We start from the raw sequence: 25,602 nt of genomic DNA, 5'->3' as shown, positions 1-25,602 counted from the left end.
ACATTGTGTTTTGATTTTATGGGTTTAGTCTATCGTCTGAACTCCGATAAAACCGAGAACTTCGTGTGTTTCAGTTCAAATCTGGATTTTATCAGAACAGGGTGGTTTTTACATTAATGTCTCGAATCAGTAAGTTGTTTTGAAGCTATTTAAGAAGCCACGTTTACAAAAATAAGATTTTTCTTTAAAATTAATTAACATCAGCATGAATTTGAGACAAAAAATGAGATGAAATTAATTTCAGATGTTAAAAAGATGACTTCAGACTTCTTAAAAAACCATGGAACACATTTTACAATTTTTGTTGTGTTTAAATCTTGTTTTAGTTAAATTATTCACTTTCATTCATGAAAACACAACTGGCTGCTGTATAACATCATGCCCAGTTACCACTGAGAGAAAAGGTGATAACTGGTAATTTTTGTAAACATATTGTAGAAAAGGTGGTCAAATTAACTGATGAGACCAACAGCCAATCACAGGCCATCTGAGCAGATAATTCAGGTAATTAAAAAGCAGAAACAGGTTGGATGAAGAAGGGAGGGAAGTGACAGGTGAAACCTTTGGCTTCAGGACATTTGACAGGTCCAATACATGCTCTGGTGGCAGTTTTCTGTGATCTGATTCAAACTCCAGAGTTAGGACTTTTTTTAGATTGAAGTAGAAGATCTCAGATGGTTTATTTTCCTGCCTGTAAAATCAGCAGCTATCAGCATGAAGATGCATTCACACTCTGTTAGGATAAAAAAGAAGCAGCTGAGAATCAAGCTCCCTCGGGCAACCGATCAGATATCCATCTGCTCACAGCACCAGAATGAACTCATTCAGATCTAAAAAAAAAGAAGGCATTGAAGTTTAAAAGCAGCCAAAGAAATCTTCCTCTCTGGATGTTCTAGAAAACGCCGTATCCGTCACTGTGGCGAGCTGCTACAGCAAACGCAGGGAAGCCCTCAAAGGTGGTGTAAGCAGTCAGGTCCTGACCCAGGGAAACCGCCTGCTTCAGCTGGGAGGCAACTGCTGATGATGCTGGGCTCGTCAGAGCGTAGCCTGCAGACACACACACACACACACACACACACACACACACACACACACACACACACACACACACACACACACACACACACACACACACACACACACACACACACACACACACACACTTAAACTTTATATTATTTTATAAATGAAGTAAAATTGACATCTTGTGGTAAAATTTGGTCATTGCAGCTGTAGTGTTTATGTCTGCAAATGAAAAGTTACTTTCTGGTCATTTTGTTGGTGAAAATTTGACCACTTGGTGTTACACAACCACTTTAAACAACTCTGGAGCTTTTTGCCGGCCATAATCAAATTACAAATGTCAGCGCTGCAGTATTAGCTCACAGGAGGCACGGCACCCCCACACTCACTGATGATAAACAGTAGTTACGTCCCTCTTTTTTGCTTTGTATTGAAAGGAGAAAAACTGACAATTTCTGCAGCCAGCTGGATGTAAGATATGTCTCAGTATAACCTTCCTTCCAAGATGACTGAAACATCAGACTCTTTTGGGATTTTCTCACTGTAAAATTCTCACTTTATTCCTACATACCGCACCTTAAAATAAATGCATCTGATCTTTGCTTACTGTCTTTTTTCATGTGTTTCAGAATGTTAGAGCGTTGTTGGGTGAGGAGTTAGTGGGTTTGGGTACGGACCTTCACATACCTGGGAAGGCTACTGAGGCCACAGCAGCTGCACTAGCAATGCTGGCATCAGCAGCACCCTCTGTCTGCAAGCCGAGTATCTGCAGAGTGTGTTCAGCCGCGTGGATCTTAGCTTCTTCCACAGATGTACAGAGTTTAGCAGGAGTGAAGGGATGTCTGCAAAGAGATGCAGCGTCAGCACCTAACTCACTGAGGAGGGTAAAACTATTTCAGTTCACTTAGTATCATGTGTGATCTATTTCAAATTATATCAAATTCAGTCCATGTCATGTCAACTTGATTATAATAAGTATTTACATTTCATATCGGTTGAAATATATTATACATATGTATTTAATTAGCAGTTATCATTTTCACATAGTTATTGGTTTGTCTTTACACACACCCACGCACACACACACATACACATACACATACACACACGCACACGCACGCACGCACGCACGCACGCACGCACGTACGCACGCACACACACACACACACACACACACACACATCTTATATAGTATATTGTGTTATGTTGTCTTATAATATATTATATAACACATGGGATCACTCTCTACTCACACATTGGGGTGCTGAGAGGCCAGAGCAGGGATGGTGATCTTATAGAGAAACAGCTGTCTCTGGTCTGGACTGATGGCAGAATGTAACTGATAGACCGGTTGGCCCCAGTTGTTCTTCTGGCACAACTCCTCCAAAACCTAATCCAAAACGAACCAAGCATCACACAAACACTCATCAGTTTCACCCTTCAACAAATACAAAAGCTAGGCGTAATAGCAAAACTGGGATGCAGCACCTTCTAGTGGCTGGTTCCAGTACAAGTTCTATGCTATGTTTCTTAGATGTAAACATCAGAGGTCGATTCTCACCTCACTCAAAAATAGAAATATGCCTTGGTCTTGTTTTACCTAGATGAGTTAATTTGATTAGTGCTAGTCAAGGGCGCAGATAGGATTTTCAAACTGGGGGGGACAAAGTTCCAATGTACCCTCCCCCAAACACACACACACACACACACACACACACACACACACACACACACACACACACACACGCACGCACGCACGCACGTACACATACACAAGCAATTGCAAGAGCCTTAACTAGAGCTCAGTCAGTTTGTGTAATTTCATCCAATGATTTACAAAAAAACGAACACTATTATATACGTGTTTGAAGCCATTATGCAATGGAACGCTGGCAACAAATCTCTGCCTGATCAACACTATCCAAGTCAGTCATTTGTTATTCTCCCAATCAATCACTAACCAAAACCTCATGCTTTATGCTAAACATGTTTTATTTAAACATTAACTGATTTTCAGCATACCAGTCTTTAGAGAAAACATAAAAAGCCCTATGTAAAAATCTGCACATAAAATATAATAAAAAACGATATTCACTTATCGCTTAGAGCAGTGGTTCCCAAACTTTTCAGTCTCTGACCAACAACATTTAAATTTATGAAGCCCATCACCCCGACTCTCGGTTTCTGAGTCAGTTGAAAAAGCGGCACAGTGAGAACACAATCAACATCAATAACTATATATATTGACCAATATATTTGCTTTCATCAGTTTGCTTTGATTTATAAAAATTAGTCGCTTTCTAATTGCCATTAGAGACATTTACATTTCTGATATTTACATGTTTTTCTCAAGAGGATTTCAAGACCCCACACTTACATGTTTGTGACCCCAAGTGGGGTCCCATCCCCATCTTTGAGAACTACTAAATTAGAGTGCCTTGCATACCCATTAACTATATATATATATATATATATATATATATATATATATATATATATATAAGTATAAGTATAAAAACATATAGTCTACAAGACAGTTTTAAATTCACTCAGGCAAACAAAAAAGCTGTCCAGAAAAAGATTAAGTAAAGGACCCAAAAACCTCTCTCCTTCTTCCAGTCCCCTCTACATAATACTGGGCAGTTCTGTTCAAACTGTCCAGCCCTTTGAGCGCCAGAGTTTTTACAAGAAAATATTAAATTTTGACATGACTATTTCAAAAGGTTGTAGCTTGGATATGGTTAGAGATAAAGCTAAACTATAGAGAGAAAAATCTTCAGTAGGACCCATAGTTTGTGTTGGGAGCAAATCCACTCATCTAATTTGCATATTATGATGTCATCAGGCTGCCGTATTTGAATGCATAATTTTCACAGATGTTACTTCTTATTTTTAAGTTATTTAGAAATTTTACTTATATTTGGAAAGTTTTAATTTATTAATACATAAATAAAGCTCTTTTTAAATGTTATATTTTACTTTCATTTTTATGATTATGTGGCACACTTTGACTTCCATATAAAACGCATCGCATTTGTCCCTTTTTTTATGGCTTTTTTTTTACATTGTCGCTACGTCTGTCACATTAGCTGTGCTATTTACCATCATTTCTACATCCATCATATCCCAAAGAAGGTTAAACAAACATCAAACCCAATGTTTGGAGTTTGTAAGCTCCACACACCTCTCGTGCAGCACCAGCTGTCTGATGCTGCAGCAGTGTCAATCTGTCCGGCTGGATGAGTGAATTTCTTCATCAGAGTCCATAATCGGGTTCATAATCGGAGTCAGTCATGACCAGACAAAGCAATCAGTCAACAAAGACCAGACTGGCCGGCAGTTATAGGTTTTATCCACTTAATATTTGCCCTTCATGTTGCGCGTCTCCACCTCTCCCCGACTGCGAGCCTCTCAGCAGGAGGCGTTTTTCAAGCTCTAAAAACTTCGAAACTTTGCTCAGCCTGAAGGTTACACATCTCCGCTATCTTCTGGTGAAAAGTGGTAACTTCATGAGTGATCATATTTGTAGATTTGTTAAAGTCAGCAATGAAGCTTGTCACAATACTGCAACTTTTGCACTTATAAGTCCCAACACCAACAACAACGTACTGAAACTAGAACCAACATGCATAAACAGACAGATTGGTCCAGCCTACTTACACTGTTGGTCTTTTTTAAAAATGCAGTAATCGTTGCTTGCCTTTTTCCGCTTCATCCTGCGTTCTAGCAGCAACCACAGTTGCACCTCTGGAGTCGGTATTTGTTTACATCATGCTGCATTCAATGTAATTGGAAAAATGAGCTACAAGCGCTTAACCTCCGATTTTATTTTCTTTCTTGCCTTAACGGTGTGTGTGTGTGGGGGGGGGGGGGGGAATCGGGGTCAATCTAAATCTGGGGGGACAGATCCCCCCCAATCGCCCCATCTATCTGCGCGTCTGGTGCTAGTATATTTTAATGGTTAAACATTTATGTGTCGCAATATGTTAAGCTGTAATTAGTTATTTGATGCTTAAAAATCACCATGCTTGTGTGCAGGTGTGTAGGTGGGACGTTCAGACCCAAATCCACAGAGTTCAGAGTCTGGCACTAAAAATTCAAAATGGCAGCTCCTGTGAATGAGATATCATGGCTTGACTTTTAAATAGCAGAAGAAGGCAGAGACACTTTGTCCACCTTTGTATCTGTTGGTGGTTTCAGCAGGAATGCACATTCAGTTTCCTCTGTTCCAGCCTCTCCTTTAGTTTGGATGACCTGACCTGTGGTTTCACTTACAGGAATCCTGGTGTTCAGGTGTGTTCCGTTACCTGTGTTGCTGGTTTGATGCCGGGGGCCTTCAGGCTCATGGCAGCTGGGTTCATTGGGGTCAGCTCCATCCCTGGCAGCAGGTCATAAAGCTTCTCTTCAACCTGCTTGTCTGCCTTCAGGCCATAAGAGGCACCACTGGCGCTGCGTCCCACGGTTCCGCCCCCGGCTGCGTAGGCCAGGTAGCCCCGCCCACCCAGCCCTCGTACCCCCGCAGCCCCTACAGGTACAGTCATGTAAATTTCTACAGGAGATTGAAAAGGCAGTAAATCAATCAAATCACTGAAAATCAACCAGGAAGAAGAATTACACACCTAACCAATCAGAGCGAAGAAAGATAAACACGGTGACAGCATCTCTAATCTGCAGGATTATTCATCCAAATGATTTTTTTTTCATAAAATTTACTGACATTTTGATTTATTTGATTTCTGCTGATGAGAGTTTTCTGATTTTTAAAACACATTTTAAAATATTCAGATGATTAGCAAAGTTCCTACATTGATGGTTTCCGAAGCCCCATCCCTCACTGCCACAGGATGTTTTACAGTCAAATCAATCCAGGTTTTTTAGGAGTAGTTCACTGATTTTACAGATCTGAGTCAATTTTTAAAATCCTGGATCTAAATGCAAAACATCTAACTGCAGCTGAGCTGTGATTGGACAGTCTGTCTTTGTGGGTGGGGCTTAACAAACAATCGCACTCTCACAAATCTGTTAGATCATGTTAAAACACACTGCTGTTTCTCTTGTTGACAGTAGCATGTTTATTGTGACCTCTGAACAGATGTTGGACCTTCATCTTTTTGTCTTCTTGTGATTTGGACAGGTGCCATGGTTACCTCCTTACCTCTGACAGACGGAGTCCTGATCAAACCTCGACCTCCTACATGAGCTTTGGCTGCAGGGAACCGGAACGGACCCGGTATGGCTGCGTATGCCTGAGGGGCGTAAAACACAGGAGCACCGAGATATGCTGCTGTCGGGTCGTACACCTGAAAAGGAGCAGAATGGGTGAAATGCTTCAGCGGACTGAATTAGTCATCGTCTATGTAACTACATCTGGTTCAGGTGAGAAACGTCTGAACACAGATGCTCCACCTCAACAGGATGAAATCCTCTGAGTTTAAACATCTTCAGACATCTCCCTCTTGTTTATGTAGCCCAGTCAAGGATCCAAATTCAACCCTTATTTCTGAAATGTATGGTCAAGAAGCCTAATCAGTGAAAATATGTAGAAATCACGAATGGATCAACTCTGAGGAGAAGAAACATGACATCCATGAGCCCAGAAATCATTAACAAAGAAACCTTTAGATCAGGGGTGTCAAATATGTGGCCCGCGGCCCGGATTTAACCCGCAAGCAGGTTAAATCTGGCCCGCAAGATGGTTGTGTAAACTTTATTTTCATACTTTACAATGTAGAGTTAAAGTAAACTTATCTTTGTGAGCAAGTTTTCTCTGTAATGAGTATAAATAAAACAAAGCTGCGCTCAAGGCTCACACAAGAACTTGAATCACATCCTGAAGTTGGCTGCCACTCAGGATGAGACTTCTGATGTTGATGTGCCGGTGAAAGCTAAAAGATGTAAAGTAAATCGAGTTGAATTTACTTAAAGTGCTGCATGAAACTGATCTAGCCATGTGATCTGTAAGCTCTGAATCACTAAGGAATGTTTTTTTATTGATTTATTAATTTTTATTTATTTCAAATTTTCAAGTACACTTCAGGTGTTGTACTTGTACTATTTTGGATACACTGTCCTCAGGCTCCAGCCTTGTTTTATATTGATTGTATTAAAACAAAGAAAACTATCTGAAGTTGTTTTTAATTTACCGGTCCGGCCCACTTGGGACTAGATTTCACCTCAATGTGGCCCCTGAGCTAAAATGAGTTTGACACCCCTGCTTTAGATATATATCAGTCAGTTGGGAGCTGCTGAGTGGCTTATAAGAGGCTTCCTGTTCTGCCTGCTGTTGGGGGAGCAGCTGATTGTGTACGGTTTCCTCCACTTGGTCAGCTGTGTTTGAACTTTGTGCTGTTAGTAAACTCTAGTGGTTTACTGGTGTAGAATTGCTTCTTAGTAGCTTTTAGACCTATTTGTGATTGCATAGGGAGTTAGATCTCCACTGGTTTAATTCAGGTGTGGTAACTGCTATTGCCCTTTTTCATTTGAAGTCTGGTAAAAAGATGAGCACGAACCTCGTTTAACCAAAATAGCCTAGAAGCACATTGAAACATTGCAGCACCAACTTCACTGTGACCCACATTACCATATCTGGCAGCTTTCGCAATGATGTCATTGTGGTCCTACCTGACTCAGTGTGTAGGGGCTGTAGTCAGTCTGCAGAGCCGAGCCTCCTCTTCCTCCAGTCCCTCGGGTGTATCGAACATAGCTGTCTTTGTCCACCGGTTTGGCCAGAGTCACTTCAATCGGAGATCCATCTACTACCTGCAGGGGGAAGAGGGTAAGGTTTACCTGCACACCATGAAACAGGTGTATTAATAGGTGTGGTGCAACGATGGTAGAGGAGTTAAGTGGATGGTTGCAGGTTCCTCCAACCACCACCAGCTGGCAAGGAGGTTCCACTGCTCAGTCTCTCGTAGTCCTTGGACAAGACACTTCACCCTCCTTGCCTGCTGGTGGTGGTCGTATGGTGAAATGTACGGCCGTCTCACTTCCATCAGTGTGTCCCAGGGCAGCTGTGGCTATGGTATATGGTGTAGCTAAATGGCCCTAAAACAATACAAACCATTCACCATTCAACCCACTCAGAGAAAGGTATGTTAAATTATTCTGCGACAGGGTCGGTCTACTCTAAGAGACGAGTCAGTCGTCCTTGAGACTGGTTTCTGTATTGACTGCACAGCAAAACTAACAGTGTATACGGAGTCAGAAGCATTAGAAAACATTATCAGATTATAATTTACAGGATTATTTTGTTTTGCCACAAGAACTAAATGACTGTTGACCTTCCCATTGAGAGCTTTCATGGCGTTGATGGCATCTTCTCTCTGACCAAAATGTACAAATGCGTAGTCTCTGATCTTCTTCACTCGCTCCACCGCTCCTGTAAACACACACACACACACACACACACACACACACACACACACACACACACACACACACACACACACACACACACACACACACACACACACACACACACACACGTCTCAGATTTCTTAAGAAACAAAACTTCTGATCATCTATTTTCAGCTTCATCTTCTATTTAATCTTTTGATGCGTACAAGAAGAGAAAATATTAGAAATATCCTTGAATGTCTGAGATATTTATGTAAATTATCTTTGAAGACATAATGCTAAATGTGTCCATCCTAATTTTCTGAGATATTCTCATGCGGACAACAATACAGTATTTTTCAGTCGCTAACAAGCGTTTGTCCAAACAGTTGTCACCTTTTCAAAACTCTAAATACAAGTAGCACAGCATCAGTGTTTGGTGGCCATACAATTCACACGTTTCATGTCGTTTTCACACTATATGCAGTCAGTCAACAGATTTCCATAATGCTTACATTGTCTTAACAGAGATGTTATTCCTCTCAACAAATCTATGGATTGTTTTTGTAGTAGATGGTTGGGCTAGAAGGGGTTTGTGGTAGCGAATGCTCAGGAGTGGCCATTTGAGTAAACTGCTTATACTGTAGCTGCTACTTTGTCAGTGAAGAATGAGGCAAATGTGTCAGCTGATAGATTGTTGGTAGGAGGTGGAGAAGGAGGGTTGAGCAGTTTTGAATGTTGAAAATAGTTTCTGAGAGTCAGTAGAGCTGAGAATTTTGTCAGTGTAGAAAGCTTTCTTTGCATCAGTGATGCTGGCAGAGAATGAGGATAGTAATTCATGAAATTTCTTTTTTTTTTTTATCCACGTGTCCGGCTGTAAAGCTATCAGAACTGATGTCTAAGTGCTGTAAACAAGCCTTACACTTTTACTCTCGCAGGTGGAGTGTTATAGACTCAGTTTTCAGTTGTTTTAATCCCAACGGACACAGGGACAGAAATGAAAGATAAGGTGTGTGTGTGTGTGTGGGGGGGGGGGGGGGGGGGGGGGGGTGTCATAAAAACAACCAAAAAAGGATGTGCAAGAATTTGAGAGAGAGAGAGAGAGAGAGAGAGAGAGAGAGAGAGAGAGAGAGAGAGAGAGAGAGAGAGAGAGAGGAAAAAGGGGGACACAGACAAAAAAAAAACTACAGAACCAAAATACTACTGTGTAAATGACATGAGGATGTATAAAAGTAAAACTTTTGGCTGAAAAACACACAGTAATAATTCATTGTGCATTTAGAGCCAACCGCAGCCTTAGGCTATGTGTCAAAAACACCTTGTTAGAGCACCATGTGAGCACCTGTGTGTGTACACGTGTGCACTTGTCTATGTAAGCTTTCTCTACAGGAGTGACCAACAGTGATGATGATACATTTAAGGAATGTCTGACATGCATGTTTTGTCATATTTTACCTGGTTTCAGGCTGTTGAACTCCTTCTCTATGGTTTCTTCTGTCGTCTGCAGCATCAGATTCCTCACATACAGAATCTTGACAGTTGCCATGGTGTCCTCATCCACCTCCACCTCAGGCTCTGCCCAGTCCACGGCGATGGGATGGCCCCACAGCTGGATCCGACCTGAGACAGTGCAGGGGTGATTGAACTGTGAGTTATTAAAGACAGAAATTGTGGTGAATCTGATCTGTTTTACATGTTTATTCATCATCATCATCATTATCATCATCATCATCATATATGTAAAGCACTTTCCTACAACCAATAAAGGATCAAAGTGCTGTACACTGCATAATGTAAAAAAACAGAAGAAACTTATCGAAGTCCGAAAAAGCATCAAACCCAAAAGAGTGAAAATGAAAAAAAAAAACGTTTTTTTTTTTTGTGTGAAAACCATCTCAACCTGTTTTAATCAGAGCCAGTCTGAGACTGAGCATGTAACAACTGATTGAGGGTAACACAGTCTGATTATTTTTATGATGGTGTGTTTATTTTAAGATATCTATCTAATGCAAAGAACTGATCACAGCTGCATGTGTTCACAGGAGAACCACGGCTTCATCCTAATGAAGTGGATCACAGGCACACAAATGTAAGTAGATCCATGTTTTTGAGACACAAAAGAAAGAATATTCACTTCATATTTGGTTTATTGTTCAACCATAAAAACTGAGTCTGAAAGAAGACTGAACAGAAATATAAAAATCTGGTGAGCACAACGAGTTCTTAGATTGTGGTTCCTACCTGGCAGCAGTTTGCGTCGGGCCATGGCAGCAGCTCGGTGACTTTCGTACTCCACGAAGGCGAAGCCTCGGTTCTTTGATTTATCTGCAGCACTGGGGTAGACGATAACATCTACAACCCCTTCAGTGACCTTCCTCATCTCTGTCAGAATCTCCTCACGCTTCTTGGTTTTAGGAATCCCCCCCACAAACAGACGACAGTTGTCGACGCTGGCGCAAACACCAAGGAGGCGTCCATTCCTGCACAACAACAGGAATATTAGAGGTCAAGTCATGTGACGGTCGATGAGGTTATGTGGAGGCGATTCAGATGTTTGTAGATGGTTTTCAGGTTTTAGGTGCTGTTATGAAAACTCCCAAGTTTTTAAATGATTTTGAAGTTTTAGATATAATTTCAGAACATCTTGAGGTGTTTTTCTTTTCTTGCATGTTTTTAGATGGTTTAAACATTTGAAGTGGTTGACCAGTAAAATATTTGGTACATTGTTGGTTTTTCAGTGGTTGTCAGAGTCCATCCAGCTGGGATGTTTACAGTGTAGCGTAGTTAATCTACATAACTAGGATTTAACACTGTTTGCTATGCAGCTTTGCTAAATCCTGAGAAAGATCAAACAATTTGGCTTATGAACTTATATTATACATAGATATCCACGGATATTTATATAATCGATAGAAGTTCATACACCAACTGGCTTGGTCTATATTTAATCCAAAGATTAATATGTAATTTAAGAGATTTAAATTAAAAGCAAAAGTTTATTTATTAGTTAAGAATTCATTACTAACAATTTAAAGATGACAATTTAAAAGACTATTCATAAATGACAATTTATAAAAGCTTTGATATTAAAACCTGGTTTTAAAGCAACCTGTGTCTGGATGAAAACTAAAATGAAATGCGTGTGTTTGGATGTGTGAATGTAGTCTCAGAAGGTTTCTATCAGAGAGAGAAAAATGTATTCTGGGTGAAAGAGTTTGTTTTGCAGCTAACTAAATTATTTCTTGAAGAAACAGGCATACGGACGTAATCTGTGTTCTACCTCACCGTTCAGACGACCCTCTGTTTTGATCCGGAGGTCAAGGGAGGATGCTCATTAGCCTCAGGGTACTCGGTCCGGTAGACAAGACCAGTGGTACCGACTCTCTGGTCCTAGAGTTGCCGCAGGTACACAGGTGGATGGTTTTACGTCTTAAATTAACTCTGAAGGAGTTTTGCGTCAGCTGGTGGCAGATGGCGTTTCTTGTTGAAGCAATTCTATCAGCGTGACTGAACAGCTTAGTAGAGGTTTCGAGCGACCGACCCGATACTCTGGACTCTCGTCGCCACGGAGAGGTTTTGATGAGCTCAAGAACTGAACTTGAACTGAGGAGTTTTGGTTTTACATACCTCAGGACACACCCTCTCAGAGATAGAAAGCTTTGGTGTTATGGAGCAAAGACATGTGAGAGCAGTTACCTTTAACCTGATTTCAGTGTCCTGCATGATGTGTATAAGTGCACATGACCTTCTGTCACTGATCAAACATTACTGATTATCATTAATAATAATTATTATTAACCAAAGAATAATAATTCATTTCAGTAATTAAATACATTTATAATGAACCATGATGATTATTTATGAACCTTGTAATAGGACAGTGAAGAGTTTATTAAAAATAATTCTTTTAAATCTTGAAGTGTCCTTCATCTTGTGGATGGAACAGAGTCAGATAAAAGGCAGTCAGATCAAAGATGGTTTACAGCAGACTTCGTGTCTCCTGTGATGGATAATCTGTAAATAGAAGTACAGCCAGGACAGCTCGACCCAACTGAGGAAGTGTGACCTTTGAGTCACAAATGAGGCCATTCATGTCGCTACAGACCCCCCATGGTCAATGGCACGGTGGTCGCAGAAACCACCTGACGTTGAACATTCAGAAGGCATGAAGGACTCCTTTGAAGAAAGGCTGATGCAATGTTCCAGAACAGGGGCGGCGTTAGGCCCGGCTACTTGGGCTGAAGCCCCGGATGTTTCATGGAAAGCCCCGGATCTAAATCGCGGAAGTAACATGCAGTACCAAAGTCCAACAGAGAGGGAGCAGCTGGCAGTAGTTTGTATACAGCCTGCCTGAGCCTCCACCACCGAAGAAGAAGCCCTTCAGCAGCCGGCTTCTTCTACACTCTCTGCCTGAAACGCATGAGTGAAGATGGACATAAGGACGTTTTTTAGACCAAAAGTACGGTGACAGAACCCCAGCTTTGATGAGAATGGTGTTGACTCAGGTTTGTGAGTCTTATTTGAAAATATTTGTTGTGCTGCTGGATTGCCTAAAGTTAGCTTACTATCAGGTAAAGTTGTTGTAGAAAGAACTGGAATATTTACTATCATCTCACACTAAACACTGACAGGAACAATACTCTGCCCTGAATATGCTTAATATGTAGCTTCAGATTAAAAATTGTGGTACAAGACATATATGATGTTGACTAGTGCGTGTCACGTGTGCACGCGTGTGTGTGCGTGTGTTAAGCCTCGGATGTTCTTCAGTCCTTAATCCGCCCCTGTTCCAGATGAAGGCAGAAGGAGTGAGGAAGCATTCCCCCACGTGGCCGGCGTGGGGGATGTTTTGTATTGTTAACAACTGATTTTTGATTGTTTTCTTGTTATTAGAAGTTTTCTGGAAGTCCGTAACAGTTTGTTCTGGGCAGATGTAAACTTGAAGGTGAAACATCATTTTCACACTGTTATGGAAATTTAATGTTTATTAATTCTTGATCAGTGATTCAATCAACTGAATGTAAAATGTATTGCTCTATGCCTCTTTCCATGCCCACTTATTTGGACACACCCACACAAGCCACACACACACACACACACACATTCTTGACCACACACACACACACACACACACACACACACACACACACACACACACACACACACACACACACACACACACACTCTCTCTCTCTCTCTCTCTCTCTCTCTCTCTTTCACACTTTCATTCCTTTCTTATCTCTTGGTATAAATAAACTCTGTGACCAGATGTTCGGGGCATTTTGCCTCGTGCATTGTGCCACAGTTATAACTGTTTAACTTGTCTGATCATTGTCTCCTTTTTCTCTTCGACTACAGGAAATGGGTTATTGATAAACATATTGATAAAATCCATGACACACACTATGGCCATGGTGAACATGTAGACATTTACATTAGAAAGGACCCCTGCTCACCTGATCTCATAGTTGTTCAGCTGTTTCATGGCTGTTTTGGCTTCTTGTTTGTTGCTGAAGGTGACAAAAGCGTAGCCTCTGTTGTTTCCATTAAAGTCCATCATCATTCTCACCTCAAAGATTTGACCAAACTGAAAAGAAGAGGAAAAAAAATCATTACAACAGGAGCCTTTCATCACAAAACAATTTAGTCCTCCATCATCACCTTCTCACATAGAGGAACCAGCTCGTCTTCAAACAGATCTCTGGGAAGTTTGCCTACAAAGATCTCACTGCCCCTCTCAGGTGGGGGCCCATCCCAGCTGGGTGGAGGGCCACCATACCGTCTCTGGCCATTCTCCTGAAACAGAACCATCAGATTGAATGAAGGTTCTGGACATGTAGCCTGTTGTTGTGTTCTCAGGTCAGCCCCAGTTATTCATTTGTCACCTATGTCAGCTAGACCTGTTCTCACCTGTTTCAGCTGGTACCCAGTCCGTTGGATCAGCGCTCGCAGTGCCACTTCCTTCTGGGTCCCCAGCAGCCCGTCCCCTCCTGGTTTCTGATTGGAGTCCATTGGATGTGATTAACAGCAGAATGTGAATCAGGGAAATTAAAGGTGCTTGCTGAAAACAAGAACCAACATGTTGGTGTCATTCATCACTGGATTCTCAAAGATTCTGATCTCAGCTTAAAGTTAAAATAACCACATGACCAGACCCAGCCCACCACCAGCTCCCTCTCCCACTCAACCATTTTATCCTCTCAGAGGGGGCTGGTGTCTGACTCCAGCAAACATCAGGTAAGACATGGAGGACAACCTTGATAGGTCTCCAGTTCATCAAAGGGACACACAGAGATGCACCTATAGGGACAATTTAGAGACTATTTATAAAACTAACATGCATGTTTTTGGTCCGTGGGAGGAAACCCACACATGCATGAGAACATGCTATCTCCATGTAGAAAGGTTACAGCCAGGATTCAGACCGGCAACTTTCTTGGTGAGGCAACAGTGCTACTAACTGTGCCACCATGCAGTCCACCCAGATGACAGACAGATTAAATAACCTTCTGTGGGAAACATTTCAAGGAGCTTGTGTTTGATCGTTTGTTTTATTTCAGCATGAACACCAACAACAACCCGGATCTTTGTGTAACATTAAAGGATTGAAGCACTGAAGGACTTTAAATATTGGGAACATCTGGGCAGCAGTTTGTCCCCACATTGAAACACTTTGTCCTCACAGTTCTGCTGGTTTTGGCCTGTTTTCCTGCTTTGGACGCTGTGAGATATGTGTTCAGGTCAAGGTCTGTTCAGTAATCATTAACACAAACTGAGGACAGACTAACTGTCTAGGTTCACCTGAAATCATCATCAGCTTGAATCTGTTCAACAAACATGTTTGAATCTACTCCTAAGTGTCGACGTCAGGTAAATACAAAAACATCTCAACGATCGAAACATGCTTTTTAAAAGAAACAAACAGCTGACGTGAGGTAGCGGATGTAAAATAGTTAAGTTTAGACTTTGATGCTGTTTATTTACTCATCAGGGATCTGGATTTGAACCAGAGAGAACGGGGTCAAAGGTTGGGATGATTACTGTACAGCTTTTCTTCAAAGAGTGTGAGCTAGTCTAAGTGGAAACATCATACTAATGAATGATTTACTTATAGAAAATTATGTTAGAATATCAATTAATTTTGAACCGTGAGTTTGTGTGGCACTTGTTGAATCAATCAGAGAAACAGTCTCTTTGCTTTGTTTGATTAAACAGAAAAACAAGTTTTTGTCGGAGCTTTGCAATGATCCAAGTTCTCAGGAGGACTTTGTTTTGTTAACAGACAGATAAAATGACTTTATCATCTAATCCACATCAGTGAAAATTAAACTATTACTTTCTGGGCTCTTTAACATAATCAAAGTGTAGAACCTTACTGTATGTTACACACCTAACGTTGTGAAAGATGTTTAAAAGAATATTCTGCCAAAAGGCCCAATAAATGTTTAGGCTTTATTATAATATTTTACATTCATGTATAATTTCTATAAATAAAATTCAAATCAATTCTCAATAATGCAACTTCTTTCTTTATTTCTTTTTTACAGTTCCTGGTTTACATATTATATTAAAGTACGTTCCTGTGAGTGCAACCCTTAAAAAACATGATTTTAGAAAAACTGGTTTATTGTTTAATTTCTAATTCATATGTGATAAAATGTGATTTAATTATTTGTGGAATTTAAATCCCCCTCCCAACATGGCCGACCTGATGACATTATTGCAGGCCAAGATAGTCTGCATGGGGTTTAAGTATTTAGATCTATTCTTCAAACCATCTCTTCCAGAGAAGATATAACAGAAAAACCATTAGTGCTGAGGTATAAAAGTAACGTGTTGGTGAATGTGAGGTCTAAGTTACACAAAACAAATCTGTAGGTTGTTTGAAAGAACAACAACCTTTTTAATACAAATCATTTAGATTTTAAAATTTCAAATTAAACATTGTGAAAACCTCCAGATTTGGATAACTGAAATTTGAATTAAAGTTTTTTTAATAGAGATGATTAAATTACTTTTACCCATAGATCTGAACCTGTTCAGAATCCTTTTAAACAGAAATGTAATCTTATCAACTGATTAAGTCTTATTGTTCACATTTAAAGAAGAAATATATAGAGACAAACGTAACCTGTTTACTCAGTTTGGAGCTTTCCGCTCCAGCAGGCACCAGAGAAGAAGAAAGGGCGAACAACACTGATGCTAAACGCTCTCTCTCCATCTTTGCCTCTTCTTTTAAAGTTCAGGTTTAAAGTGAAAATCAGAAAAACTCACCTGTGCAATTTCAGAGATCACCTCCGTCTGATCAGAGCTGTGTCATTCTGAATGTGTGTCCATGCGTCGTTAGAAACCTGTGTGTGTGAGTGTGTGTGTGCGTGCACGCGCACGTGTGTGTGTGTGTGTGTGATCACATCATATCAAACTCCAAAGGTTCTCTGTCCTGGTGTTAGCTTTACGAGCTGCTGGACGTTAATATTTAACCTGCTGCTATCTTTGTGTGTGTGTGTGTGTGTGTGTGTGTGTGTGTGTGTGTGTGTGTGTGTGTGTGTGTGTGTGTGTGTGTGTGTGTGTGTGTGTGTGTGTGTGTGTGTGTGTGTCAGAAGGCCTTTGACCAACAGTATCTGGATCAGAGGCCTTCTCAACCTCACACACAGTCACATGTTCTGGTTTGTGACACTTTCTCAGGACTCTGAGCATATTTCTGATCAGATCCGGATATTGGTTTTAACACTCGTCAGTACTGAAAGCTGAACTTCATAAAACCATTTGATGGACATAATCTGAATAAAAAAAAACTAAATCCATCATCATTTAATTCTAATCTTAATTTAGACCACGCCATGTTTTTCTTCTCCACAGTTGGTTCTGCATCTCACAACACTTTTGAAGTTAAAGTTATTTTGTTTATCTTCATCTCCTTTTCTGACACCAGGACATTTACAAACATCCTGAACCCCTGGTGTGAACCCCCACCTCACCTTCTTCAGGTTCTGCTCCTGTTCTGGTTCATAAGGAGGTTTTTTAATTGTTCATAGTACTAGTAGCTCTGTGATTGTGCTGTTTATTTGTTCTATTGTCAGTGGTTTATGAAGACCCCCTTTCCTGTCAGGATGTTGTTTAGGTGAAGTTGGTTTACCTGAATAGCAGAGACAATTCACTCTTATTTTCCCTGAGTCATGTCTGCAGGACTTCCTGTCTGGTTGACAGTTCTATAGGTATCCTCTCAGGCAACATCCAGGGATTAAAAACCCACAACCAGCAGCAGGTTAAAGCACAATAAAATATTTTGTTTTTCTCCTAAACACAAGCTGGATGTTATTAGGTGGGTGTTTTTGCTTCCTCGATGCTTGTGGTGTGAATGTGTGTGTGTATGGGAGAATGACTGATTGTGTTGTAAAGCACCTTGGGGGGTTCCAGGACTCTGGAAGGCGCTATATCAAATACAGGCCATTTATCACTTGTACTTGAGCTGCCTGGCTGTTGTGAGTTTTCCGTTTCAAAACAACAGCTCAAACAAAGTTCATACTGTTAAAATTTAGCTTGAGAAACATTTATTTCTTTGGTTTCATTTTAAATTTTAACATAAAAATGTTGCTTTAATCCACCTTTGACCTTTAAAATGAAAATGAGTACTATCATTCTTCACACATTCAATGATACACAATGCTGACTAATGCAGATTCTGCAGCCTTGTATTTATAGAGTTGATTTGATTTATTAAAAATGTCTGCTGCTCAAAAATAGCATAATCATAGTTGCCATCCATAAACAAGTGCCCCACCTGGGCCACCCCATTTTAAACAGCCTGGACACACCACTGTTGCCAGTGAGTGATTTTATTCATAACACTATATTAAACTACTGCATTGTTTTTGCAAATTGGTGTTAAAACAGGACACTTGATGACAGGAATTTCCAACAAATACAAAAATAGTTTGCCACAGTATGATTCTTGCTGTTTTATTTTATTTTTTGTGATGTGCACATTTTTCCTTTTTATTTACCTGAACAGATCCGTTACGCTTTTGGACAGTTTATTTCTCATTCCCTGCTTATTTCTCATTACATGGCCACACAGTATTTTTCTTTTTTATTTCTTAAAATGTGCAAAATGTGTAAAAATAGTTAGCATTTTTCAAAGTTTAAAATTTTGAGATGTTTGAATCTATTAAGTATTTCTGTGTTGTTTTCTTGTTTACTCTTTATTATCTTCTTTTCTGCCCCTATAATTACTGTAATTGTTGCTGTGACTCCGAGGAACAATAAATTCTCTTCTATTCTTCTCTCCTTAAAATAATTGTTTGTACTTTCACCAATTTACCAGCAGAGAGCGTCAAATGACGATTTTAAAAAGTGGAGTTTTTATTGTCTTTCCGTTTGAGAATGAAGATGCTCCTACATCCATCTGCTGTTGGTGAATTATTCCTCTCACTTCAGTAAAACGTCAGTTTATTTAATTTTCATTCTGTGAAAAAAGTTCTGAGATGAGTCTGAAGCTGCAGATTGACACTAGAAAACCATCCGATAGGCTCTAATAACCCAAAATCTGAATGGCACCAGGCTTGTTCACACGTCTGAAACGCGATCAACTATTTAAATCTAGTTTCAGACTCAGTTCTGGTTCAGAAAGGATGGAGTGGTCCAGAATGAAACAACCCGTCATCCCGCAGCTTTCTCCTGCTCAGACTGAATTACATCAATCTGATGTGTTTTACAGTGGGGCAAAAAAGCATTTAGTCAGCCACCGATTGTGCAAGTTCTCCCACTTAAAATGATGATAGAGGTCAGTAATTTTCATCATAGGTACACTTCAACCGTGAGAGACAGAATGGAAAAAAAAATCCATGAATTCACATGGTAGGATTTTTAAAGAATTTATTTGTAAATCAGGGTGGAAAATAAGTATTTGGTCAATAACAAAAATTCAACTCAATACTTTGTAACATAACCTTTGTTGGCAATAACAGAGGTCAAACGATAGGTCTTTACCAAGTTTGCACACACAGTAGCTGGTATTTTGGCCCATTCCTCTATGCAGATCTTCGAGAGCAGTGATGTTTTGGGGCTGTCGCCGAGCAACACGGACTTTCAACTCCCTCCACAGATTTTCTATGGGGTTGAGGTCTGAAGACTGGCTAGGCCACTCCAGGACTTTCAAATGCTTCTTACGGAGCCACTCCTTTGTTGCCCAGGCGGTGTGTTTGGGATCATTGTCGTGTTGGAAGACCCAGTCACATTTAATCTTCAAAGCTCTCACTGATGGAAGGAGGTTTTGGCTCAGAATCTCACGATACATGGCCCCATTCATTCTGTCCTTAACATGAATCAGTCGTCCTGTCCCCTTAGCAGAAAAAAGCCCCAAAGCACGATGTTCCCACCCCCATGCTTCACAGTAGGTATGGGGTTCTTGGGATGCAACTCAGTATTCTTCTTCCTCCAAACACAACGAGTTGAGTTTATACCAAAAAGTTCTACTTTGGTTTCATCTGACCACATGACATTCTCCCAATCCTCTGCTGTATCATCCATGTGCTCTCTGGCAAACTTCAGACGGGCCTGGACATGCACTGGCTTCAGCAGCGGAACACGTCTGGCACTGCAGGATTTGATTCCCTGCCGTTGTAGTGTGTTACTGATGGTGACCTTTGTTACTGTGGTCCCAGCTCTCTGCAGGTCATTCTCCAGGTCCCCCGTGTGGTTCTGGGATTCTTGCTCACCATTCTCATGATCATTTTGACCCCACGGGATGAGATCTTGCGTGGAGCCCCAGATCGAGGGAGATTATCAGTGGTCTTGCATGTCTTCCATTTTCTGATAATTGCTCCCACAGTTGTTTTTTCACACCAAGCTGCTTGCCTATTGTAGATTCACTCTTCCCCGTCTGGTGCAGGTCTACAATTCTTTTCCTGGTGTCCTTTGAAAGCTCTTTGGTCTTGGCCATAGTGGAGTTTGGAGTCTGACTGTTTGAGGCTGTGGACAGGTGTCTTTTATACAGATAATGAGTTCAAACAGGTGCCATTAATACAGGTAATGAGTGGAGGACAGAAAAGCTTCTTAAAGAAGATGTTACAGGTCTGTGACAGCCAGAGATTTTCCTTGTTTGAAGTGACCAAATACTTATTTTCCACCCTGATTTACAAATAAATTCTTTAAAAATCCTGCCATGTGAATTCATGGATTTTTTTCACATTCTGTCTCTCACAGTTGAAGTGTACCTATGATGTAAGTTACTGACCTCTGTCATCTTAAGTGGGAGAAGTTGCACAATCTGTGGCTGACTAAATACTTTTTTGCCCCACTGTATGTGAAACACAGGATTTCTTTGATGAGAAATAAAAAATATTCGAAACATGCAAATCTGTCCATTGCCATGAGAAGGTAAAAACTGACTGAAAAGGATTTAGCATTTATTGCTGCTGTCAAAAACAAATAAAGTATTGTTTCAGACCTGAGTCAGTGGTTTATGATTAGTGAATCTTCTAAAGTCCTTTAGCTGAGGGAGTTCTCCTCCAACCTTTACCCAGGCAAAACGGACATGATATCGGCTACTTTCAGTTTTTTTCCTTCTGTTTTTAAATTCTTAGACTCTGAAGCTGAGGAAAAATGTTAGGACCGTGAACGGACTCTCGCCCGGGCAGGTGAGGAGGAAGAGGAGGAGGAGAATGAAGGAGAGGAGGCAACACAAGTTCTCTCCTCCTCTTAGCTCCACTCCGAAGTTAAAGACTTCAGTAAAGTTAGCAAGATATTCACAGATTCTACTTTTGCGGCTCAATACCTCCTGAAACAGGGGTATTTGGAAACATAACATACCTCTTTGGTATCGTGGCAAGGTAGTGAACAAGTTACAACCTCGTTTCTTTAAAAAATAAAACACCGTCCTCAGCTCCCGACGAGCTAAATTGTGCTCTATGAGACCATGAACCTGCCGCGCTCAGGGACCGTGTGAGAATAGACTAGCCAGAAACATCTCTTGACAAAATATTAAAGAACACCACCTTGGTACTGCAGTGTCACCAGATTCTTAAAATATAACACTGCACACATGTTGTTCATCCTGCAGTGGTTATGGTAATCCAGTAACACATGTTTTTTTTTTTTGTATTTTAATTTTAAAAAATGTTAATTTTGATATCTGCTCAATTTTAAAATGTATTGACACCAAAATCACACAGCACGTTATTATTGGATAGAGTTATTTTTTATACTTTATAATTATCTATATTTTCTACATTGAAAATGGTAGTGACACCAAAGTAATGCAGAATAATTAGCACTAACATTATCTACAGTCTGCACCTTTTATTTATCTATTTATTTATTTATTTATTTGCACTTCTCTGATTTTGGTGATTTCTTTCCAACTAACAGATTTCAATAGCTCCTACACTGTAAACTCTGTTGACACAAAATCGTGTGTGCTGGTAAATACTTACCTGGTCTACATACTGCAACCTTTACTTTGAGCAAAAAATACTTCTCTGATTTTTTGTGAATTTTCTAAGTTTTCTAATTTAAATTGTTCCTACACTGTAAACTCTGTTGATACAAAATCATGCATGTTGGTCAATACTTATCTGGTCTACATACTACAAACTTGAATTTTAGGAAAAAAAACTTCTCTCATTTTTTGTGAATTTTTTAATTTTTCTAATTTCAATAGATCCTACACTGTAAACTCTGTTGGCCCAAAATCATGTGTGCTGGTCAATACTTTGCTGCTCTATGTTCTACCATGTATTTATTTTAAATAAATCAGTAAGCAATGTCTTTGTAATTTTTTTCATTTTGTTATTCCAACTGCTCCTATGGACTGCTCTGTATAGTGGTGTCATGGCTCTTGATTTCTTACAGTAAGGTGCAGATGATTTTAACCAAATGGCACACAAATTTGAAATAAACACAGTACAATGAAGGTGGCCAGCTACACTATTGTATGAGATGCTGTACCTGGTGTCAGTGCTATACAAGGCATGCCAATTGTCCACAGACAATTTCTGTATCATTTATGCATGAAACTGCTGCGCATGCTGGAAAAGGCAAAACACAAACAGAAGATTTATGCTAATAAGGCTGTCGTGCCACAACGTTCATATTGTGAAACGCAATGCCATGCACTAAATAACAGCTAGGACTAATTTCAGTAATTTTGACTGTGTGATGCGTGTCAAGTACATCCGTGCAAAGTGAAGGGATCTCTGTGAAGAATGCTAATAACGCATAATGTATGCTTAAATCTGAAAGAATAACAGAATGGACTGAAACAAAAAGAAAAATTAATTAAGATGTCATGATTACTAATGGAAAATGGATAATTACAAGAAATGGCTAACAAGATAACCAACACAGATAAGACAGAAACACTATCAACCAAACCACAATTTTAGATTTTATTAATGCACAAACCAAATTGCACTAGATCATGTTTGTAAACACATACATAGAGCAGCTAAGTATTAACATGCATAATTTTGTGTCAACAGAGTTTACAGTATATGAGTTATTTAAAAAGTTTTAATATCACCAAACATGGATGTAATTTTCACTTTAAAGGGGGGGGGGCATGGGGGAGGGGGTATTTTTACAGTATGCTCTAATGGGAAACAGGCTTCAACACAAACGGTTGTTTTCTGCTTGGTCCTAGAGCTCAACCAGTGTCACTTTAATATAACGTAATATTGCTTTTGGATGGTAAAAAGTGCAGGGGTCAAAACTTGACTTTGGAAAAAGTGTGTGTGTGTGTGTGTGTGGGGGGGGGGGGGCATGTCCCCCCTGTCCCCCCCAAAATTACGTCCATGTTACCAAAAGTAGAGGGGAAACAGTAAAGAAAAGTGTAGTATTTTCTCTAAAAACATAAAAAGTGTACTATGATCAGCATCAAATTTCTTATTTTCTGTGTGAATTTGGTGTCACTATTTTCAAATGGAGGAGCTTTTCCGATTTATGTTATTTGAAGTGTCACACTAAATCTAAACTGTATACCTGGATTAAACTAAATAGTGTAGTGTGATCAGCGTGTGTGCAGTGTTGTATTGTGTGAAATTGGTCACACTGCAGTGTGTAATTGTGGACTTTTTCACATAGTTTATCATCACACGTTTCTGGTGTGATTATTTGCTGATGGTCCCTCAACGCTCGTTTTGCTCTGTCGGCCCATAGAGATCAATGAAACGCGTCGGGAGCAGAGCACGACAGAAAACGGATATATATATATATATATATATATATATATATATATATATATATATATATATATATATATATATATATATATATATATATATATATATATATATATTTTTTTTTTTAAGAAACGAAGTTGTAGCTTGTTCTCTACCTTGCCACGATACCAAAGAGGTATCTTATGTTTCTAAATACCCCTGTGTTCAGGAGGTATTGAGCCGCAAAAGTCGAATCTGTGAATATCTTGCCAACTTTACTGAAGTCCGTTAAAGCTTCAGCTGCAGCTCCGGTTTAAACCAATTACACTAATGAAGGTGATTAAAGTCCCGGACTCACCGGACTCATCTCAGCGGGACTCCGTTTTTCCGCCGTTTATCTCCGCAGCATCCATTCCCCCCCTCCATCCATCCCTTCCTCTATATCCACTCCTCCATCCATTCCTTCCTCCCTCCACCCGTGCCATGCTCAGGTTCGGAGGAGAAACTCCTCTCTGAGGAGGGTTGTCGTCAGAAACACGAAAAAACTCGATCCCAGTCGGATTTCCTCTCGTGTCTTCTCTCGGTGGTGATCTGTGAGCGTCGGTCCATCTGGATATTTTTTATTAATCTTTCGGGGCAATATGGATTCAGGTTTATTTATAGGTGCACCTTCACAAGCCGGACGTTTTAAAACTTCATGCATCGTCTGCTCCGTGGTCCTCATCCTTAACTCTCTAAACTTTCATTCAGTCACTTTTCCATCAGTCATCATTTATCATTCATTAGTTTTTCCTCCGGACCAGATGTCGGATGTTTCAGATTTTTCATGCTGAGCTTGTTCCTGATCTGGATTTACATCTGGACCCCGAGGAGCATGCTTTTATCTGTTCGTGACATTTTCTGTTTTAATGACGTTTTTAATCTGCTGGATTCTGACTCTTTCCCCTGAGAGAGTGAGCCCTGCTGAGGGACCTCTCAGCAGAATTACAAACCATTAAGATTCAACCACTTTGGGTTTCTGAACAAACAGACCATTACATCTTGATGAAACTCTTTATTTATTAGAAATGATTCAGGATGTCTTGAAGAACCTTCAACAAATTTGAGACGTCAGAATCCAGTCTGAGGCTCAGAACGCTTCTTTGTGGGGCTCCTAAAAGTCTGTGGAAGAAGATCCTGAAGATCAGCAGGAACCTAAAGAGAGCCATAACAGGACTGTGTGCAGGTCCAAATAACATCATCAAGGTGCTTGAAGGAAACCAAACCCTGAAGGTCCTGAAGACCTCTCAGAGATCCTGGTACTGCAGCTGCCCTGTTGGGACCCAGACCCCAGAGGTGCCGATGGGGACCCTGAGGGACCTTCAGTATGCCCTTCAAGAGAAGATTGAGGAGTTGCGGCAGCGTGACGCTCTTATTGATGAGCTGGAACTGGAACTGGACCAGAAGGATGAGTTGATCCAGCGTCTGCAGAATGAGTTGGACAAGTACCGCTCTGTGATCCGGCCAGCCACAGCTCAGCAGGTCCAGGCCCAGCAGCAGAGTCTCGTTCTGCAGCCGGACCAGCACCGTAGCAAGAGGCAGGCCATCTCTGCTGAACCCACGGCATGTGACATCAGTGACCTGTGCCACGTCACGCTGCCTTTCTATCCCAAGAGCACACAGTATGTAAAGTTCTTATGATCCTAAGTTTCTGCATTAGGTGGGTTTCTGCCAGGTCCACCCAGCAGAACAGAAGCTGCTTCAATCTGAACTCAAGGCAGGTGGATGATGAGCATCCTCAGATCCACATCAGCTTATTCTCTAAAACCAGCGCAAAATCAAGTAAAACACAAGATTCCAACAGGACTTAAACTGTCCAGTTCTGGTCGGGTTAAAATCTGTGTGGAAGGAAACAGAATAAATGTGTTTGTTTGAGCTCCGAGTTGCTCGTTAACACAAATGAGTCCTAATGAAGCAGCTCTGTTCTGCATTAATGAAGCCTTTTCTGCTCTGTTTTAGGCTGATTACTGATCAGCAGGAGATAATTCACACACACACACACACACACACACACACACACACACACACACACACACACACACACACA

At 40.4% G+C, this 25,602-nt stretch overlaps 2 protein-coding genes across 5 annotated transcripts in view; one reads left to right on the top strand and one right to left on the bottom strand.

Annotated features, from left to right (window-relative positions):
- Positions 1-861: 861 nt before the first annotated feature.
- a1cf (apobec1 complementation factor) lies at positions 862-16,772 on the bottom strand. 3 transcript variants are annotated; one of them, XM_015962528.3, is made up of 13 exons: positions 16,633-16,772; positions 14,269-14,419; positions 14,020-14,154; positions 13,815-13,945; positions 10,600-10,838; positions 9,814-9,978; positions 8,304-8,401; positions 7,645-7,782; positions 6,179-6,323; positions 5,331-5,572; positions 2,277-2,413; positions 1,701-1,865; positions 862-1,047 (listed from the first exon to the last, which is right to left on the bottom strand). In XM_015962528.3, exons 2-12 carry the CDS (start codon positions 14,368-14,370, stop codon positions 1,703-1,705), a joined length of 1,695 nt encoding a protein of 564 aa, XP_015818014.1. In that variant the 5' UTR covers positions 14,371-14,419; positions 16,633-16,772; the 3' UTR covers positions 862-1,047; positions 1,701-1,702. The 3 variants fall into 3 exon arrangements, with proteins under 3 accessions (XP_015818014.1, XP_015818012.1, XP_015818013.1); XM_015962526.3 differs by having other exon boundaries at positions 1,711-1,865; XM_015962527.3 differs by having other exon boundaries at positions 1,711-1,865; positions 5,331-5,548.
- prkg1b (protein kinase cGMP-dependent 1b) overlaps positions 15,154-25,602 on the top strand; it is a 48,682-nt gene continuing 38,233 nt past the window's right edge. The window contains exon 1 of one of the 2 annotated variants that reach the window (XM_070545798.1): positions 15,154-15,228. Coding sequence is in view for 1 of the 2 variants with exons in the window: in XM_070545797.1 (XP_070401898.1) it covers positions 24,858-25,177 (320 nt within the window). In the remaining variant the exon portion in view is untranslated. Of the gene's footprint in view, positions 15,229-24,611; positions 25,178-25,602 lie in introns of those variants that run through there. The other variant, XM_070545797.1, reaches the window with a different exon arrangement.

Source organism: Nothobranchius furzeri, chromosome 16, assembly GCF_043380555.1.
Source record: "Nothobranchius furzeri strain GRZ-AD chromosome 16, NfurGRZ-RIMD1, whole genome shotgun sequence".
Classification (NCBI taxonomy): Eukaryota; Metazoa; Chordata; class Actinopteri; order Cyprinodontiformes; family Nothobranchiidae; genus Nothobranchius; species Nothobranchius furzeri.
The sequence above is the reverse complement of the archived record's forward strand: the minus strand, read 5'-3'. Positions and strand labels throughout refer to the sequence as shown.

Bases quoted from the DNA above. Each gene is read 5' to 3' on its own strand.
- a1cf (XM_015962526.3), bottom strand. From the start codon at position 14,370: ATGGACTCCAATCAGAAACCAGGAGGGGACGGGCTGCTGGGGACCCAG. The intron at 10,839-13,814 runs GTGAGCAGGGGT...GTTGTTGTGCAG, and splicing joins CTGAACAACTATGAGATCAG to GAATGGACGCCTCCTTGGTG. The intron at 1,866-2,276 runs GTGAGTAGAGAG...ATCTCTTTGCAG, and splicing joins GCCTCTCAGCACCCCAATGT to ACATCCCTTCACTCCTGCTA.